This window comes from Danio aesculapii, chromosome 17 (assembly GCF_903798145.1).
Source record: "Danio aesculapii chromosome 17, fDanAes4.1, whole genome shotgun sequence".
In the NCBI taxonomy this organism is placed as follows: Eukaryota; Metazoa; Chordata; class Actinopteri; order Cypriniformes; family Danionidae; genus Danio; species Danio aesculapii.
In genome coordinates, this window is record NC_079451.1 from 25,960,647 (window position 1) to 25,978,116 (window position 17,470).

The window sequence follows — 17,470 nt, forward strand, 5'->3', positions numbered from 1 at the left end:
ACGGGTGACACACCTGCCCTCAGGATCAACAGCATAATACACAACCTTTATTACGTCTCTGTGTGTGTAACAGGCAGCCACTGTAAGCAAACAGGCGCGCACGCCACACAAGAAGGGATATCCTGGAAATCGGCACATTTAAAGGACGCACACACACACACACACACACACTCTGACCGTCTGCACAAATGCACACACATACCACACGTATGCAAACGTCTGACCATCTCCACGTCAGTGTTATTACTGGCTTGTATGACACACAGCTACTAAAATTTCACGATTGTATGTTTCAGCCCCCCCCCCCCCCCCCCCCTCCAAAAAAAAAAGTCAAAAGAAAAAGAAAAAAGGAAGCACTGTGGTTTAATGAATGTGCTGCGTCAATGGTGACTTCAGCTTGTAATGGTTTCTGGATTGAAACTGACCAATGGGAGCTGGAGGATATTCTTACAGAGAAAGGAGGAAGGAAAAATCCATGAAAGGCATTCCTGGGTGGAGGAAAAGTTTTGAGGATTGGGCATCTGTGTGTGTGTGTGTGTTTAAGGGGGCTGTGGTTCATGCATGACTGTGGGACAGAGGTTTTACTGTCTCAGAGGGTGCGGGGAATGATGGTGAAGGGTAAGATGGGACAGCTGGCCTCCAGCTCCAGGGCAGTGAGGAAGCATTCGGTGGCAGCGGCGTCGTTGCCCTGTGCTTGCAGCACTTCACCCAGACTGTTCCACACGTCGTGAGCCGTGCTGTTCACCTGCACCGCATCCCGCAGGATCTTTTCTGCTAGACTGTACCTCTGCAGCTGATGCAAGATCAGACCCTGAAAAGAGACAGACAGACAGACCAATCAAAAGAGGAGGGTGATGGAATGAATTATAGATATCAGGAAATGTACAATCTTTTAATCCTACTAATCATTTAAAAACTGCACATCTTTCAAGTTCAAATTGAATACACACTGGGAATCATTATGAATTTAATAGCAAAATGTTTAGTAAACAAAAAAAAAAGAGATTTATATGATATATAAATGATGATTGATTATGAATGATGACGATTCATTTTTGCCCATCATTTATATTTGAAGATTTTTTCAACACATTTCTAAATATAATAGTTTTAATAACTCATGTCTAATAACTGATTTATTTTATCTTTGCCATGATGACAGTAAATAATATTTACTAGATATTTTTCAAGACACTTCTATACAGCTTAAAGTGATATTTAAAGGCTTAACTAGGTTAATTAGGTTAACTAGGCAGATTAGAGTAATTAGGCAAGTTATTGTCTAACGATAGTTTGTTCTGTTGACTATCGGGAAAAAAAATTCCTTAAAAGGGCTAATAATTTTGACCTGAAATTGGTTTTTAAACAATTAAAAACTGCTTTTATCCTAGCTGAAATAAAACAAATAAGACTTTCTCCAGAAGAAAAAACATTATCAGACATACTGTGAAGATTTCCTTGCTTTGTTAATCAGAATTTAGCAAATATTTCAAAAAGATAAAAAAATTCAAAGGGGGGCTAACAATTCTGACTTCAACTGTATACATATATATATATATATATATATATATATATATATATATATATATATATATATATATATATATATATATATATATATATACACACACAAACACACACACACACACGCACACACACACACACACACACACACACACACACACACACATACATATATACATACCTGTTCCCCCTTTATCTGAAAATGCTTATTTACATTACATCTAACCAAATTGTTTTGCAGAACTTAGCTTTTATGTATGTGTCTGTAAATTAATATATATAAACACACCTATTCATTCAGATTAATCAGTGAATAATTTATATTTATGTTTATTTATAATTTTTTTAAGTTATATATACTTTTATTATTATTTTGTTTTGCAGAAATGCTGTGCAAAGTGCATCCTGTTCTGTCAATCTATATTCTGTCAATATATAATATAATATAATATAATATAATATAATATAATATAATATAATATAATATAAAAATGTATTCCTTTAGTTCAATAGAAAATGCTGATGATAAATTAGGAAATGCTTATAGGTAACAATTTATACTGACAATTTTTACATATTTCCAAAATGATGTTTAACAGAGCAAGGAAATGTTCACAATATGTCTGATAATATTTTTTCTTCTGGAGAAAGTCTTATTTGTTTTATTTCGGCTGGAATTATGGCTTTTTTTTCTACATTTTAGGAGAAATTTGCTTAATTGAACTGATTTTCTCACTCTTTAATCACTATATACACTGGTTGTTTTTTAAGTGTCAATGAATTGTATTCCTTGAATATATTTATACAAGTGTTTTGTGTTGTTTTAAGAAAACAACAAAATCGAGAGCTGAAGTCAATTGAAGGATTAATGCGTCAGACACACACACACAAAAGGTCAGACAGAGATCTGACAGAGACTTCCTCCTGCTGCTGTCTACCACAGCACAGATCCTTTATAAGACATGACATTTCTGCTTACTATTAAGACACACAGGCGGAGACAGCAACACACACACGCACACACACAGGACTCTGATACAGACACACCAAACGTTTGAAAATCACCTTTCACATACAGACCATATTGCTTTATATAAGAACTCAATGTATCATCAGGAGTCACTGGTGTTCATTCAGTTTGCCTCAATATTTGAAGGCAAAATTATTAGCCCTGCTGTGAAATTTTTGTTTCTTTACCCATTGTCTAAAATCTGAAAATCTTCAAAATCTCAAAAAGTGCTGTTTAATTGAGAGAAGGTTTTGTTTCAGCACACTTTTAAAAGGTAATAGTTTTAATAATTCATTTCTAATAACTAATTTATGTATTTATTTTATTAATTTAAATACTAAATTATGTATTTAAGTCTTTGCCATGATGACATTGCATCATATCTTAGTAGTTATTTTGCAAGATACTGGTATTCAGCTTAAAGAGCAATTTAACAAGGTTAATTAGTTTAACTAGGTAAGTTAGGGGAATTAGCCAAGTCATTGGATGACGTTTGTTCTGTAGATCCAGGAAACAACTTACTTCAAATATATAGTCATTTCAAAATAATTCTGTCGCAACAAATATGAAATAAATAATAATAATTATATACATATATATACACATACATATATTCTATGTAAATGACCGAGGACCACAGTTTCAGTTTATAACTTCTTTAATGATCTACTGGTGAGTAAATGAACAGCATATGTTGATTTTGAGTGAACTGTCCCTTTAATGTGAATGTAAAGTGGCGTAGTGTTCTCTCACCAGTCTCTGCATGGTCTTGACGTGGGTGGGACTGATGGACAGCGCCTCCTCGTACCAGCGCTTGGCCTCGTCCATATTCCCCCGCAGCTCTGCCACCTGACCCTTCATGAACAGCACGTTATGGGACATGGGGAACAGGTTGGCTGCTTCCTGCGTACACGCTGTTGCCTCTGCTGCCTTTCCCATTCCAATATACACCTCCGCTACAATCAAAGATTAAGAGAAGCCTTGTTATTGTGAACGATCCTTGAGTTGTGTGTGTGTGTGAGTTGCACAGGAATCGTGAGTCTCAGCTACAGTTTTAACTGTTTCCGAAAACATAATGGGGCTGATGGGAGATTAAAGTTGGAAGGGTGTCCTCTGTTTTCAGCCAACAAACTCCAGGGAAAGTGACTAGTAAGCAGGCTTTGCTCTTGACACCTTTCTCACCTCGCCAAGTCCTGCTAAGGTTCCCTTACTTGGCTCAGCATCAGTCAAGCTGGTTAAAGAATAATTAGGCTTAGTAACAGAGTCGATAGCCTTATTTGCAGACAGCAAATAAAAGCACTGTCGTTTGACTGATGCTCAAGTTTAGTATGCCAATTTTCTCTAACTCTAGTATTATTTGCTAGAATTATTTTCATTTTGATTTATGACTTTAATTGGCATGTTTTTAACAGTTTTCTCCCTAATTTTAAAGTATTAGTAACTTTGTAATAATAGTTTTCTCATACTTTGAATGCTTCTAATGTTTCTATTTAGTTTCAATTGTTTGTAAGTAAAATGTAAAACTTTACTATATTAATTTAGAAGACAAATTGCATTATTCATATGATATTTATATTTATTTTAATTAATGATAATTATTTTTTAATGCGTTTTAGGTCGTATATAAAACTTATTTTATATTTTAAAGTAAGACATTTATATTTTGCACAGATGACTTTTGTTAGCGCTGGATGGATCTGACTAGTAATAGCCATAAAGTGTTTTGTTACCTGTATTTCCTGTTTAAAATGTAAGATTTTAACAGAAAGGATGCATGAATTCAGGAAGGTTTAAAAAAAAAAAAAAAAAAAATAAAAAAGTAGGCGGAACTAATCTTGGAAGTCTATTTAAAAATTTAGCTCAGCCCAAAATAAAAAATTGGGGTTGTTTTATCTTCAGAACCCAAACCAAAACACAAATTGCATATACTGACAAATCAAACCTAATATTTAATCATCTTATTTTTCATCTTAACCCTTTCTCTGCCGCTCTACCAAATGGTTGACCATGTTTTTACTGTTTTAAATAATGACTGTTAAAGTGATTTAAAGAATGGCTGTTTTAAATAATGGTTTACACACAGAATTTGTTGGTTTACAAAAAAGAAACAATCGTGTTGCACTACTACACTTGATTTTGGTTTTATTGTAAAAAAAAATAATAATTCTCATGTTACATGAGAATCTGTAACATTTTATGGCATACTTAAAAAAAAAAAGTACATTTAGTATTCAAAAATGTTTTATTTTGATTATGTGTTTAAATAAATTGGTCTTACACTTCATATTTTCAGATTTTTCATAGTATATGCATTAGGTCCGGTACTTTTAACGTAAACTGACATATTAACCATTTGATAGAGGCTGATATTTTACAAATTATGGGATGTGTTGAAAAAAAAACCGCATTGAGTGTGTTAGCTATAGCAACGTTAGAAGGACATTAAGAAACGCAATCCAAACATTTTTTTCTTGGTGGGGTAGTTAAAGGGTTAAAGAATTTGTCTCTTCAGAAGAGTCATTTATTTGTTATTTGTTTATTTAGCTTTAATCTCTGTATTAGTGTTTAAAATGGCAGAGATCTGGGAGAACAGATTTTCAGTGGAATGACAGAAATCTAAGAGTTTTGATTAAAATAATCTTTATTTGTGTCCCGAACATTTTCAAAATTCATGTTTGTAATGACATTAGTTTGAGTTCATGATAAGCAGTGTTGGGGTAACGTGAAAGTAACTTGAGTTACGTAATAATATAACTTATCTAGCGAACGAGAAATGTAAAGCATTACTTTTAAAAATTAAGTAATAATATTTCAGTTACTACTTTTAAAATGTAACACAAGTTACTTTTTAGTTTAATTAATTAGCTTTGAAAAAAATAAACTGCTGAGCTAAAATTAAAGTTGTCATAATGAATCACGAAGTTAATGAGAGAACGTGTTCATTATTTTGAATGCATCAAAGAAAAGGAAAAGGGGATTGTCTTGATGAACAGTGATGTTACTTAAAACAAAGAATACAAACGTAGCCAATACATCTATTTAAACTTTTAATAATCTGTATAAACGGCATTTATAGCTCTGGGATCAGGAAGTTGGATGACATGGTGGCGCAGTAGGTTGTGCTCTTGCCTCACAGCAAGATGGTTGCTGGTTCGAGCCTCGGCTGGGTCAGTTGCCGTTTCTGTGTAGAGTTTGCATGTTCTCCCCGCGTTCGCGTGGGTTTCCTCGGGGTGCTCCGGTTTCCCCCACAGTCCAAAGGCATGCGGTATAGGTGAATTGGGAAGGCTAAATTGTCCGTAATATATGAGTGTGAATGGATGTTTCCCAGAGATGGGTTGCGGCTGGAAGGGCATCCACTGCGCAAAACATGTGTTGGATAAGTTGGCGGTTCAATCCGCTGTGGCGACCCCAGATTAATAAAGGGACTAAGCCGAAAAGAAAATGAACTAATGATTATACAGTGTGTTGTTATAGGGCTCAATGCACAGCTACAGTTTTAAAGCTTCCGGTGAAAGCTTAATGTGACTATTTTTAATTTTACAAGATTGTTTTTACAGCATCAATGTTGTAATGTAGTTACAATACATTCAGTTAAATGGACTTAAGCATTCATTTAGTTGTTCAAGCGTAAAATGAGATGAAAGACATGCCTTCAATAGGCTGGCGCAGAAATTTCATTGAAAATACTGGGGTAAAATAAACTGTCTTATTTTAAAGACATGGCGGGGGGAAACGGAATTTAATGCAGCGCTTCTTGTCCGATCTGAGACCCAATTCATATCGTATATCTAACAGGCAGTGAAGATCACTGATTTTTAAAGAAATCAGACCTTAAACGTGACAATTTTGTAATGGAAAGACAATTCACCGGAAGCCCTTGGGCTGCCTAGATGAAAATTAAAAGTCTGTGTGCATATAGCCCATTGCAAAACTCCTCTTTTTAAAAAAAAGAAAAAAAAGTTCTGAAAGAGATCAAGCCTCAGCAAAGGTAATAAAAATTAACGCAAAACTAACTCAAAAGTAATGTAACGCATTACAATAAAAAGTAACGCAAAAGTAATTCAAAAGTCTTACTTTTACCATACTTACCATAAAAAGTAACTAAGTAACGCAACTAGAATTTGGGGGAGTAACTCAATATTGCATTATTTTCTAAAGTAACTTTCCCCAACACTGATAAGAAAATGTTAATTCTAGGACAAAAAATTACTTTTGAAAAAATAAAAAAATATTTTTTTGTTTATTTCTATCAACACTAATTACCAACTTTAATTTCCATGCATTCAAGCTTTTTTGAATCAGTATTTACATGGCCCAGGAATCAAATCCATGACCCTGGAGTAGATGTAGAATTCTACTAAACTTCACAGAATTTAAATCATCCATATTCACAAACAAGCACAACCGTTTGTCTGTTGTTCAGTGCTGATTGTAGGCAGAGAGCAAAAGTATCCAGATGGGTAATTCAATCCTGCTGGATGTGGTTTTCCTAATGTATTTGCTTGGACAAAAGGCAGCTATTAATAACAACCTGTGTTCACAAAGCAGCGAAGAATAAGCTGACTATATTAAAACATGATCTTTTATTCTTAAAGTCTGTTAAAGAGGTTATTTTATAGCGAAACTACAGAATTTACCATTTATTAAACAGTGTAAAAATATCATGGTTTTGAATTATGTTAACAGGATGCAAATTAGGCTCATGGATGTAGATTTTACAGTACCTGCATGCAGCCAGATCTGGGCGAGGGTCATCCAGGGGTGGAGGGGTCCCTGTTTTGGGGCGCTGCTTTGGAGGGAGGAGGCCACTTCAGACAGCGCCTGCTCCACTCGGGATGCTGCTATTGAGGTGGCATGAACAGAACCTGCAGTGCAAACACAGACAGTTGGCAACCACACAGACAGGAGCTTCACTGCATACTTGGCACAGCTGATCTATGGTATATATCCATAACACAGCAGCCTTTATGGGTCAGAGTGAAAACACAGATCTGGAATTTTGCTTCTATTCAAATCTATTCTAAATCACCTTGCAGTTAGTTCATTGCGCATGAACTCTATTCTCAGCAGCGTAATTTAGTAACTAAAATTTAAATGCGGAAATAAAATATCAAATGAAAAACCTTAAAACCAAAATAGCAAAAATGTGAAATGTACTAAGACAGCAAAAAAATAAATAAATAAAATAAATAAATAAATAAAAATCCATTACAGGCCCATAGCCAGGGGAGGTTCGGGTGGTTCGAAAGAGCCACCCCTCACTGACAGAGGTCCACAATTTGTCCCAAACATGAGCTTATTCGCTACGCCATCATAATTAAGGAAAATAACCCATAACCCATTGATAAAGGCTTTAAGACCAAGCAGAATATTGGGCAAAAAAATGACCGTATGTTTTAATTTTTTATTATTCAAGGGGCCAAATTCTAAGGAAAGTTGAATGTGCTGGTTTGTTATTTGCCAAACAAATGACAACAGACTACAGTTTTTAATTTAAAACGAACAGATTCCTATTTTTTTAATATTTTTTGACGTATGATGTAATAAATTACTATTTAAAAAATATTTATTCATATTTTATTATTCGAAATCTTTAAGAAATATTGTGGTTAAAATGTCACTAATTTAAATAGAAAAGGAGGCAAATAACTCTAAAAAGGTCCACATTTTGAGAAAAAAGAACCACCCCTTTCACCTGGCCGGCTTAGGACCTGCATTAATTAATACAACAGACACATATGAAGAATAAAAATAGATTTTAAAAAATTTTACACTGGTATACACTGTAAAAATGATCTGTTATTTAACAGTTTCTGTTGTGATTCATAAGTGTATTCTGTTTATTTATGGTTGTGAGTTGCATTATGGGATTTGGATTTCTGCTCTGTCAACTTCTGATGTTGAAAATTCAACTCTACAGTTTAACAAAGTGACTTTTATTGACAACTGAATAGTTTGAAATAATATAATGAATAACAAATAATATAGAGAGAATTACACTACCGGTCAAAAGTTTGAGGTCAGTAGGATTTTAAAATGTTTTAAAATAAGCTTCTCCTGCTCACCAGGGCTGCATTTATTTAATCAAAAACACAGAACAAATTGTAAAATTGTAAAATGTTATTACACTATAAAATAACTGTTTACAAGTAGTTTATAATTCAATTTAATCATTTATTACAGTGATTTTAATCTTTTGACCGGTAGTTTTAAACTTTTGACCAGTAGTGCAAGTCTGTAAAATAACAGAAAATGTACTGCCAGTTTTATTACTGTGTTTGTACCACAATATACAACACCAACACAGACAATACATCAGTTTACACTATTAGAAAAAGGTTATAAAAGTCACTGTTTCCAAATGTTTAAGGTTAAAAGTTGTGGGAAGAAAGATCAAGGCAATTCAAAAGCATAAATAAACAGGGGAAACTTAATACATGAATCACAAAATATGAAAAGCTGCTAATTCACGGATATATATATATTTTTTTTACAGTGTACACATTAAAAGTATAGTTCACCCAAACATAAAAATGTACTCGTTTACTTACCTTGCACTTTTCCCAAAGCTTTATGAGTTGCATTCATCTGATGAACACGAAAGAAAATATTTTGAAGAATGTTTGGAAACAAATATGTTAGAAAGTCAAAATTGACAGGTTTCCAGCTTTCTTCAAAATATCTTCTTTTGTGTTCAACAGATGAATGCAACTCAAAGGTTTGTGACAAGTGAAGAGTGAAAAATGATGACAGAATATAATTTTTTGGGTGAACTATCCCTTCAAGAGGTTCTGTATTAGTAGTATTATTAATATATTTTAGTTGTAGTAATTAAATCTTTAGTCGTATCTGTCTTAGTTTACACCTGATATTAAGATGCGTTACTGCCAATCCATTCACAAGATGATGACGATAAATACAAGTGCAAATGGCGTCTAAAAGTTTTGAGCTTGTCCACTCTTGACCTCTTCCTGAAGTATTCGAAAACACATTTGATTGTATTGCTTGTATACTGTAAACATGATTAAACGTAGTTGAAAAGCCACAAAAAAAACTTGCCTTTCCACCTGCTGACCTAAGAACATAAGTGGTCACAAGAGGCGCATTTAAATGAATCTTAATACCAGGTGGACATGATAATGTGTGTCAGCAAGGCACTTGTGGTCAGATAACTGAAAACAGGCGTTAATGCCAGGTGGATTCAGAGAAGAAAAGAAAGAGCACAACAAGGATCCAGATATTCAACACGGTGGCTTCCCAAAAAGAGGAAACCACTTAAATGCACATAAATGACATAAGGTTATCAACATTAAATCATGAAGCTTTGCACATTTGCTGCTATATTTCACATATAAATCTAGCAGTTTAAAGGATATGGCTGCAACATAAAAATTACACACTTGAGCAACAAAGCAAAAGAAATGAGGCTGTTTTTTTTCTTATGAGCTCAGCTTGAATAGTGAAAATTCAAACATCAATTACAATGTTTTTCAATTTGGGAATGGGACCGGTGATACAATTGAAGGATCAGAGTCAAAAGACCTAGTCATTTACAAAACAAATATGAATCATTTTCAGTCAATAGCAACTGTTTTTAAAATTTGGGTATTTTCAGGCACCAGAAGTGTTGAAATATAGTCATACTGACCACTTTTATAGATTTAATGTATTATTTACTGCTATAGTCTCCATTCATTTTTATTGCACGATACGACTTTCTATTCATAGTTTAAAGTACGCCAACTTTCAATTACCAGATTTCTTAATGATTTTGGAGGAAAAAAAGACCTGATACTCATCAATACTGCATTTAATAATTAAAAAATAAAAAGGGTAGTAAAACAACAGTAAAATAGTAATAAATATTATTTAAATTTAAGATAACAGTTTTGTTTTTTTAAATCTCCTGCAATTAAAATATTTTTTGCAACTGCTATGCTGAATTTTCAGCATCATTCCTATGATCTTCAATGTCATCTATTATGCTAATTCGATGCTCCAAATCATTTCTTATTATTATCATCAATGATAAAAATAGCGTGCAGTTTAATACTTTTTAAGAAATAGTGTTGTGTTTTAGTAGAATGTTCAAAAGTAATGTACTGCATACAGGGCTTGACATTAACTTTTTTGATCACCAACCACTGTGTGGCTAGTAGTTTTCCAACATTACTAGCGGCTTGCCATTTTCACTAGCCACAATTTTGTTGTTGGGAAAATATATTCATTCATTCATTTTCTTTTCGGCTTAGTTGCTTTATTAATCAAGGGTCGCCACAGCGAAATGACCGCCAACTTACCCAGCATATGTTTTACGCAGCGGATGACCTTCCAGCTGCAACCCATGACTGGGAAACTGGAAAACATATTTTATATGCATAAATTTGACCTTGGCATGCTAAAATTACTTGATTCAAATTTTATGTCCACATGACTCTCTGTTCATTTAACTTTTCTGTGTTGTGTATGACCTTGCTCACTGAACTTGTTTCATAGGTTTCATAGTGTCACACTGCAATTAGTTTTATTTCACATGACTTTTCAGGGCTCAATATCTAGGATTTACCAATTTTCTCTCTGGCCACACCAAAGCTAATTATTTCCTTGCCACAATTTTTAAATAATGTGTCAAAACAAGCAAAATATAACTGTATAGCAACAAATTATTATTTTTTTTTAAACAATTGACATTTGAAAAAATCTCATGAATCTAAAAGTATAAACAGGCTAAAGGTCCCAGATCACTAGTTAACTATAGATAAAAAGGGAGCCAATCTCCTATTAAAGCAAAGCTACTGTAAATAGTGATAAATAAACCATTAACAAATATAACTGTAGGCAAAAGAAAGCAGGTGAAAGTACAATAATGAAAGGATGATCGTGTGCACACAGTTAAAGTTAAGCCCATTAATAATCTGTTCAAAGAATGGCTAAAGTGAAGAATCTCGAGCTCTCGAAAGTAGCAACAGGACTGTGGATGCATGAACATCGCATTTTCAAGTCAAAGACAACAAATCGCACGGTTGCTTCGTGTAAGGAAATGAGAGCGTGCAAGCTTTTAAAACCCTACGCGCATTATATCAGCTGTGCGAGAGACACTAAAGCCTTTATCAGTGAGTGCGGATCACCTGTGTCTTACAGTGCGCATCATGATCCTCTTGTTCGTTATTCACCTGCTTTCTTTTGCTCGCATTAACAGCTTTTCAATTCTAAGATCACATTTACATGCAAACTGACAAACGGTCATAAACTAACATTCTAATCTATAGTGACAAGCCAGCACTGGGAATTTTGAAACCATTTACAACCAGCCAAAGTGGCTAGTGGGAGCGGCTAAGTAACCCGGCACAGCTGAAATTTACCCGGGTGTACAAATGCGGGTGTTAATGTCCTGTCAAGTCCTGACTGTATACATTTTCTAAACAATGTAATACATTTTAACGCATCACGCTGAATAAAAGTACTAATTTCTTTCTCAACGTAAACTTTTGAATGGTAATTTAAATCATTTGGGTTTGTAAATGACTGAACCTTCAGTTCCTTTTACAGATTCACCAATAAACTCGGAATTTGGCCTCGGCCTCTTTTCAATTTGCAAGATTCAGGCGATGAACTGCTGAGAGTGAGCCGAAGACACCACATCAGTTTCCTGAACCCAAAATGAAATTGGCCCCTGCAGTTCAGCGATCATAGAGTCCCTATTTGTCTGGACGTGCGGCTGCCCAGCAGAGCTTGTGGTCGAGGCATCAGCGTGGTCATTAAAGTCTCCGTCGGGGTTCAGAGGAACATATTAGGATCCTCAAGAGTCTCCGTGAGTCATAGGCTGGACTTTATCGAGCGGACCAGCGGGACATAAAACACATTGGGCCTGAAATCGATCCCTGTACATCTCAGTTTCTTTCTCTTTAGAAATGAGCCTGTTGAGTCAAATCCATAGCTGCTGCTCCTATCTTTAGTGTTTCTATGGCGACAGCGGACAAAGCCATGGATCACTGAACCAAACACTGGGAATCTGACCCCATCTGTACGGAGTTTAAAAGGCTTCCAGGGGATCTCTTCATGAACGGCCTATACGACTGCCTTAAAAAAACAACTCATGGAGGCCACAAGAATAAATGAACAAGGTTAAACCATGAAGCAGACATTTAGTACATGAAGAAACAGTCATTTATGGCTGTTCTAGTTTCTATCAAGTATGAATAATCTCTATTTAAAGAAAAACAGATCACACGAAAATGAAAATTTGATTATTTTTCTTTGAGTTGTTCCCAACCTTTATGACTCTCCTGACACCACATGTCTTTATGTGTCGTCACATAACTATCAAAGATTTGGGGTCAGTAAGATTTTTTGGAAAGAAATGTACACTTTTATTCAACAAAGACACATTAACTTGATTTTTTTAACCTTGGGGTTAAAAAAATGAATCTTGAAAATGATAGTTTCTACTAAATTTAAGCACATCTTTCAAAACTGATAGCACAAAAATATATTACATTTTATATCAGATTAAATGGAAACATTTACTTAAAAAATGTAAAAATGTTTGAAATTTTACTGTATTTTTGATCAAATAAACGCAGCCTTGATGAGCATAAGCATACTTCTTTCAAAAACATTTTTAAAAAATCTTACAGACCCCAAACATTTCGATGGTATGTAAATATGCATATATGCACATGATCAAATGAAATGTTAAACTAATGATGGAGGGATCAAACCAATGATAGAGAGATCAAAAATATGTTAAACTTGAGCATATAATGTCTGAAGACTTATAGTACAAATATAAATATATATTTTTATATACATATTTTGGCACTTCTAATAATTTATACAGACAAAGAAAAATCATACAGGTTGGAACAATGTTTTCTGTGTGAAATATCCATGTAAGTCTCTATTTAAAGCTGCACTATGTAACCTTAGTGTTGAAAAATTCAATAAATGTATTTCATAAGCATGAATTAATCTTTCATATGGTGTCGTTCCCAGCTGTGGAGCAGACCAGTACCTGCATGACTCCTCATATCCAGAAACAGAGCATAGCTGCTCTGGCTAAAATGATTTGTAGTTTTATTATCTGGTAAAGCATTAAACGTCACATGCTGCAGCTTTAAATAATTCTTACTATACTTAAGTAGTTAAAGTCAACAGGCCACTGAGGTCAAAGCGCTGTCATCACTTTATGAGGCTGAGGTTGAGAAGTACTTTCTAATAAAAAGTCAACAGCTTCATATCTCTTTAAAGCACATGCGTGTGCACACGCAAACAGACTCCCATGGTGCATCAGACCAGCCTGCAGAAAGAGCATGAGCATGGATCCCCATGCTAAAAGTGAGAAAGCATCATCACACGCACATAAAAAGCAGATATGCTTCTAAAGAGACAGTACTTTCTTCACCAGCACCAACTGGAGTATCCCACTTTTAATAGATTCTTAACATCAGGTATTATTCGTCTACTCCCGTAATTATTTAAAGTCTACATGGACCGGAAGTTGTTACAGATGTTTATTTCACTTTGTCGAATTACAACTGAAATTAAATATTGATCAGTCAGTGGGGTCTTATTTTTGAGCTCCTCACATCTTTTTGGGGGCATGGCTAAGCATACTTCAATCCCAATCTGTCAAACTGACATCTGAGAAGCACTGCCATTCAAGAGAAGAACAAATGGTCAAATAATGATTTTTAAAAATTGTTTACAGCTCGACAATCTCTAATTCAGTTTAAAATAGTACATAGAGCTTATAAATCTAAAGTTAAATTAGCTCAAATCTTTAAAGGGATGGAGTAAACAATTCTATAAGATAAGGCACCACTTTATTGATTGTATTGACCATATTAAGTAATACACTACAATTATATATGCATATACAGTTGCAATCAGAATTATTAGCCACCCTGTTTATTTTTCCCCAATTTCTGTTTAATGAAGAGAAGATTTTTAAAACTTTCTAAACACAATAGCTTTATTAACTCATTTCTAATAACTGATTTATTTTATCTTTGACATGATTAGATATTTTTCAAGACACTTCTATACAGCTTAAAGTGACAATTAAAAACTTATTAGGTTGATTAGGTTAACTAGGCATGTTAGGGTAATTATTGTATAACGATGGTTTGTTCTGTAGACTATCAAAAAATATATATACAGTAGCAAACAATGGGGCTAATAAGTTTGAGCTTAAAATAGTTTTTAAAAAATTAAAAACTGCTTTTATTCCAGCTGAAAAAAAAACAAATAAGACTTTCTCCACAAGAAAAAATATTATCAGACATACTGTGAAAATTTCTTTGCTCTGTTAAACATCATTTGGGAAATATTTTAAAAAGAAAAAAATTCAAAGGGGTTTTAATAATTCTAATTCGTAACTGTATAATCTAAATTCTTTAGTTATTTATTTATTTTTGTTTTGGTTTTGTATTTAAATTTTTTGGTTTGTTTTTGTTATTTAATATCATTATCAACATTGCTATGTTTCTCCAAATACTTGTAATTTTAGACTGAAGTGATCAACAGCTATGTTTTGTTCTATTCTAGGTAAGGGTTATAGGGTTTGTGAATGGATATATTTGAAAATTAATTGTTCATCTTAAAAATAACATATTTGTCTTTTTTCTTACACCTGAAAGCTATAGTATTTACATAGTATTATATAGTATTAGCTTCATTTAAAAATAAATATAAAAAAAATAAAGTAAAAAGTAAAGATAAAAAACAAAGATCATCTCGATTAAAATGTACCAATGTCACACACGAATACAAAAGTCAATGACCGGGAAACTGTTGTTGGAGGCCAAAAAGATGAGGACCGGGACGGGGGGTGGGGTTGAAGTAGAGAATTACTGGACTTTTCCAGGAAAAAAAACAAAACGGTGGTTGGAGATGGGTGTGAAATATGGGAGACTTTGGTATATGGCCACAAATTGTCCCAATTGAAAACAATTGAATTGCTTCTGACTGCGCTGTTTCCCAAGGGTTAGTATTGTGACCAAATACCTAATTTTACCAACATAAAATAAATGCTCTAAGGAGTAAAATGCATGTACTAAAATTGCTAGAAAACGTTAATGAGCATCACTCAGACAGATCATGACACCGGTGCTGGCGTCCTCTTAAACGTTTCATCGCTCTACTAACAGAGCCATGAGAAACAGCTGCTAAATGTGAGACACTAAAGGAAATTAGAGCTTGTGATCTACGGTCCAGAGATCTGGGTGTCATTCCATCAGATAGCGCACACACACTTTATATCAAGTGTCCCTAATGACAAATAATAAAGATTTGAATAATAACAACTTTCAAAATGATTACAGGATCAGTAAAAGTCCTTCTAAACGTGGTCAACTTCACTCAGGTTTGGAATAAAATGAAACAATAATCTTCAACTGGGATTAAACTGTCGACTGTCAAATGGAATTAAAAGAGCTTAAATCTAATTTTGGATTAATGGTTAAAAAATTAGAGCGCATTTTAGACAAGGTCACTGCTCTCCCGAGGAACCAAATGTATTTAGGTTCATTTTTTAATCTCAGAAACGATTTTTATACGAGAAAACATTTAAAAAATAAATAACGACCATGTCGGCCAGCATTTTATATGAAAACGAGAAGTACTTTTTATTGTTCACAAGCTTTGGGGTAAATATTACAATAAAATATATTTTAAAAAAGTAAACATTTCATTTAGTCATTTTTACTGACTAAATTTACACTAAATTCAGTCTTGGTAAGCATAAGATATTTCTTTTAAAAGCAATTTCAAGCCTTTTTTTACGTGAAACATATATTTTAGCACTATTTTAATTACTGACTCCCTTCATTAACAACATTAATGATGATCCTTGCCAAACTGGTAACAATAATATCAAGTTTAGTAATTATAACTAATTATATCATTACAACTAATGAGTCAGAATCTTGATTGTGTACCTATTTGGCTCAAGCAGCCGTATGTGTCAAACCTCGCTTGAAAGGCCTGGAGGAACAATACTGTCTCTTTAATTATTAAGTACTGAGGCCAAACGACTGCATTTATGTCTCTCTCCAGCACAAAGAGGCCTGAGACACAAAACGCCAGGAGAGGACACACAACAAGAGGGCAAAACAAAAGGTAAGAGGCAACGCGTCCATAGAACACATTATGGCTGAGTGTGTTGGAGTGTCTTCACAGACAGGTGGAGGGTGCACTCAGCCAAAGGGGAGAAGGCCAGTGAGGCAATGAAGCAGGTGTGTGTGTGTGTGTGTAACAGAGCAGTAACAACAAGAGTTACTTACAAACCCCAATAAAGGAGTCAAAACCATGAAAGAAAGCATCTGGAAGGTTGCCTTGAAAACCAAAAAGAACAACAAAAAAGGGGGCAATTACTCATAAAAAATTCAAATAAAAAAACAACAACAACAACAACATCAAACAACAAAGTTCACAGAGAAACATTAACCAAAAGAATAATAAAAAAGATCTTGTCTTCTTCTTATACCACACACACCAGTGTCATGAGTTCTGACTATAGTGTAGGTTATGGACAGGTAACCTGTATTTGTAATTGGTAAGCTCTCCACAAACAGACAGGCAGGTGCACGGGTTTCATTACTGTAAATACAATGGTTTGGATGCACAAACATGGAGAAAAGTCACAGCAGAGAGCCTGAATCACACACACAGCATTACAAAAGACAGTATTATTAAGACCCTGTTTACACCTGGTGTTTTGAATTGTATGATTATATCAAAGTCTACCGAAGGCAAGCCTGAAATCATTAGCCTAAAATGCAAAAGGCTAGCACTGCCTCTATGTAAGCATGTTGGCATTGAGAAACAAAGCTGCTGTGTGATTGGCTAAGATGTGCTTCAGAGGACTAAGGGTGCTTTCACACCTAGACTTTTGTGTTGGAACCGGTCTCGTTTGACCAATTAGCGCGGTCCGTT

The 17,470-nt window shown here is 34.3% G+C and overlaps 1 protein-coding gene across 4 annotated transcripts in view; it reads right to left on the reverse strand.

Moving 5' to 3' along the window:
• Nucleotides 1–308: 308 nt before the first annotated feature.
• ttc7b (tetratricopeptide repeat domain 7B) overlaps nucleotides 309–17,470 on the reverse strand; it is a 77,670-nt gene continuing 60,508 nt past the window's right edge. For 2 of the 4 annotated variants that reach the window (XM_056476810.1, XM_056476812.1), the window contains 4 exons: nucleotides 16,819–16,869; nucleotides 7,258–7,398; nucleotides 3,287–3,489; nucleotides 309–811 (listed from right to left, as the gene is read on the reverse strand). In XM_056476810.1, the coding sequence (XP_056332785.1) occupies nucleotides 590–811; nucleotides 3,287–3,489; nucleotides 7,258–7,398; nucleotides 16,819–16,869 (617 nt within the window). In that variant the 3' untranslated portion in view covers nucleotides 309–589. The remainder of the gene's footprint in view (nucleotides 812–3,286; nucleotides 3,490–7,257; nucleotides 7,399–16,818; nucleotides 16,870–17,470) is intronic. The other 2 variants (XM_056476811.1, XM_056476813.1) reach the window with 1 other exon arrangement.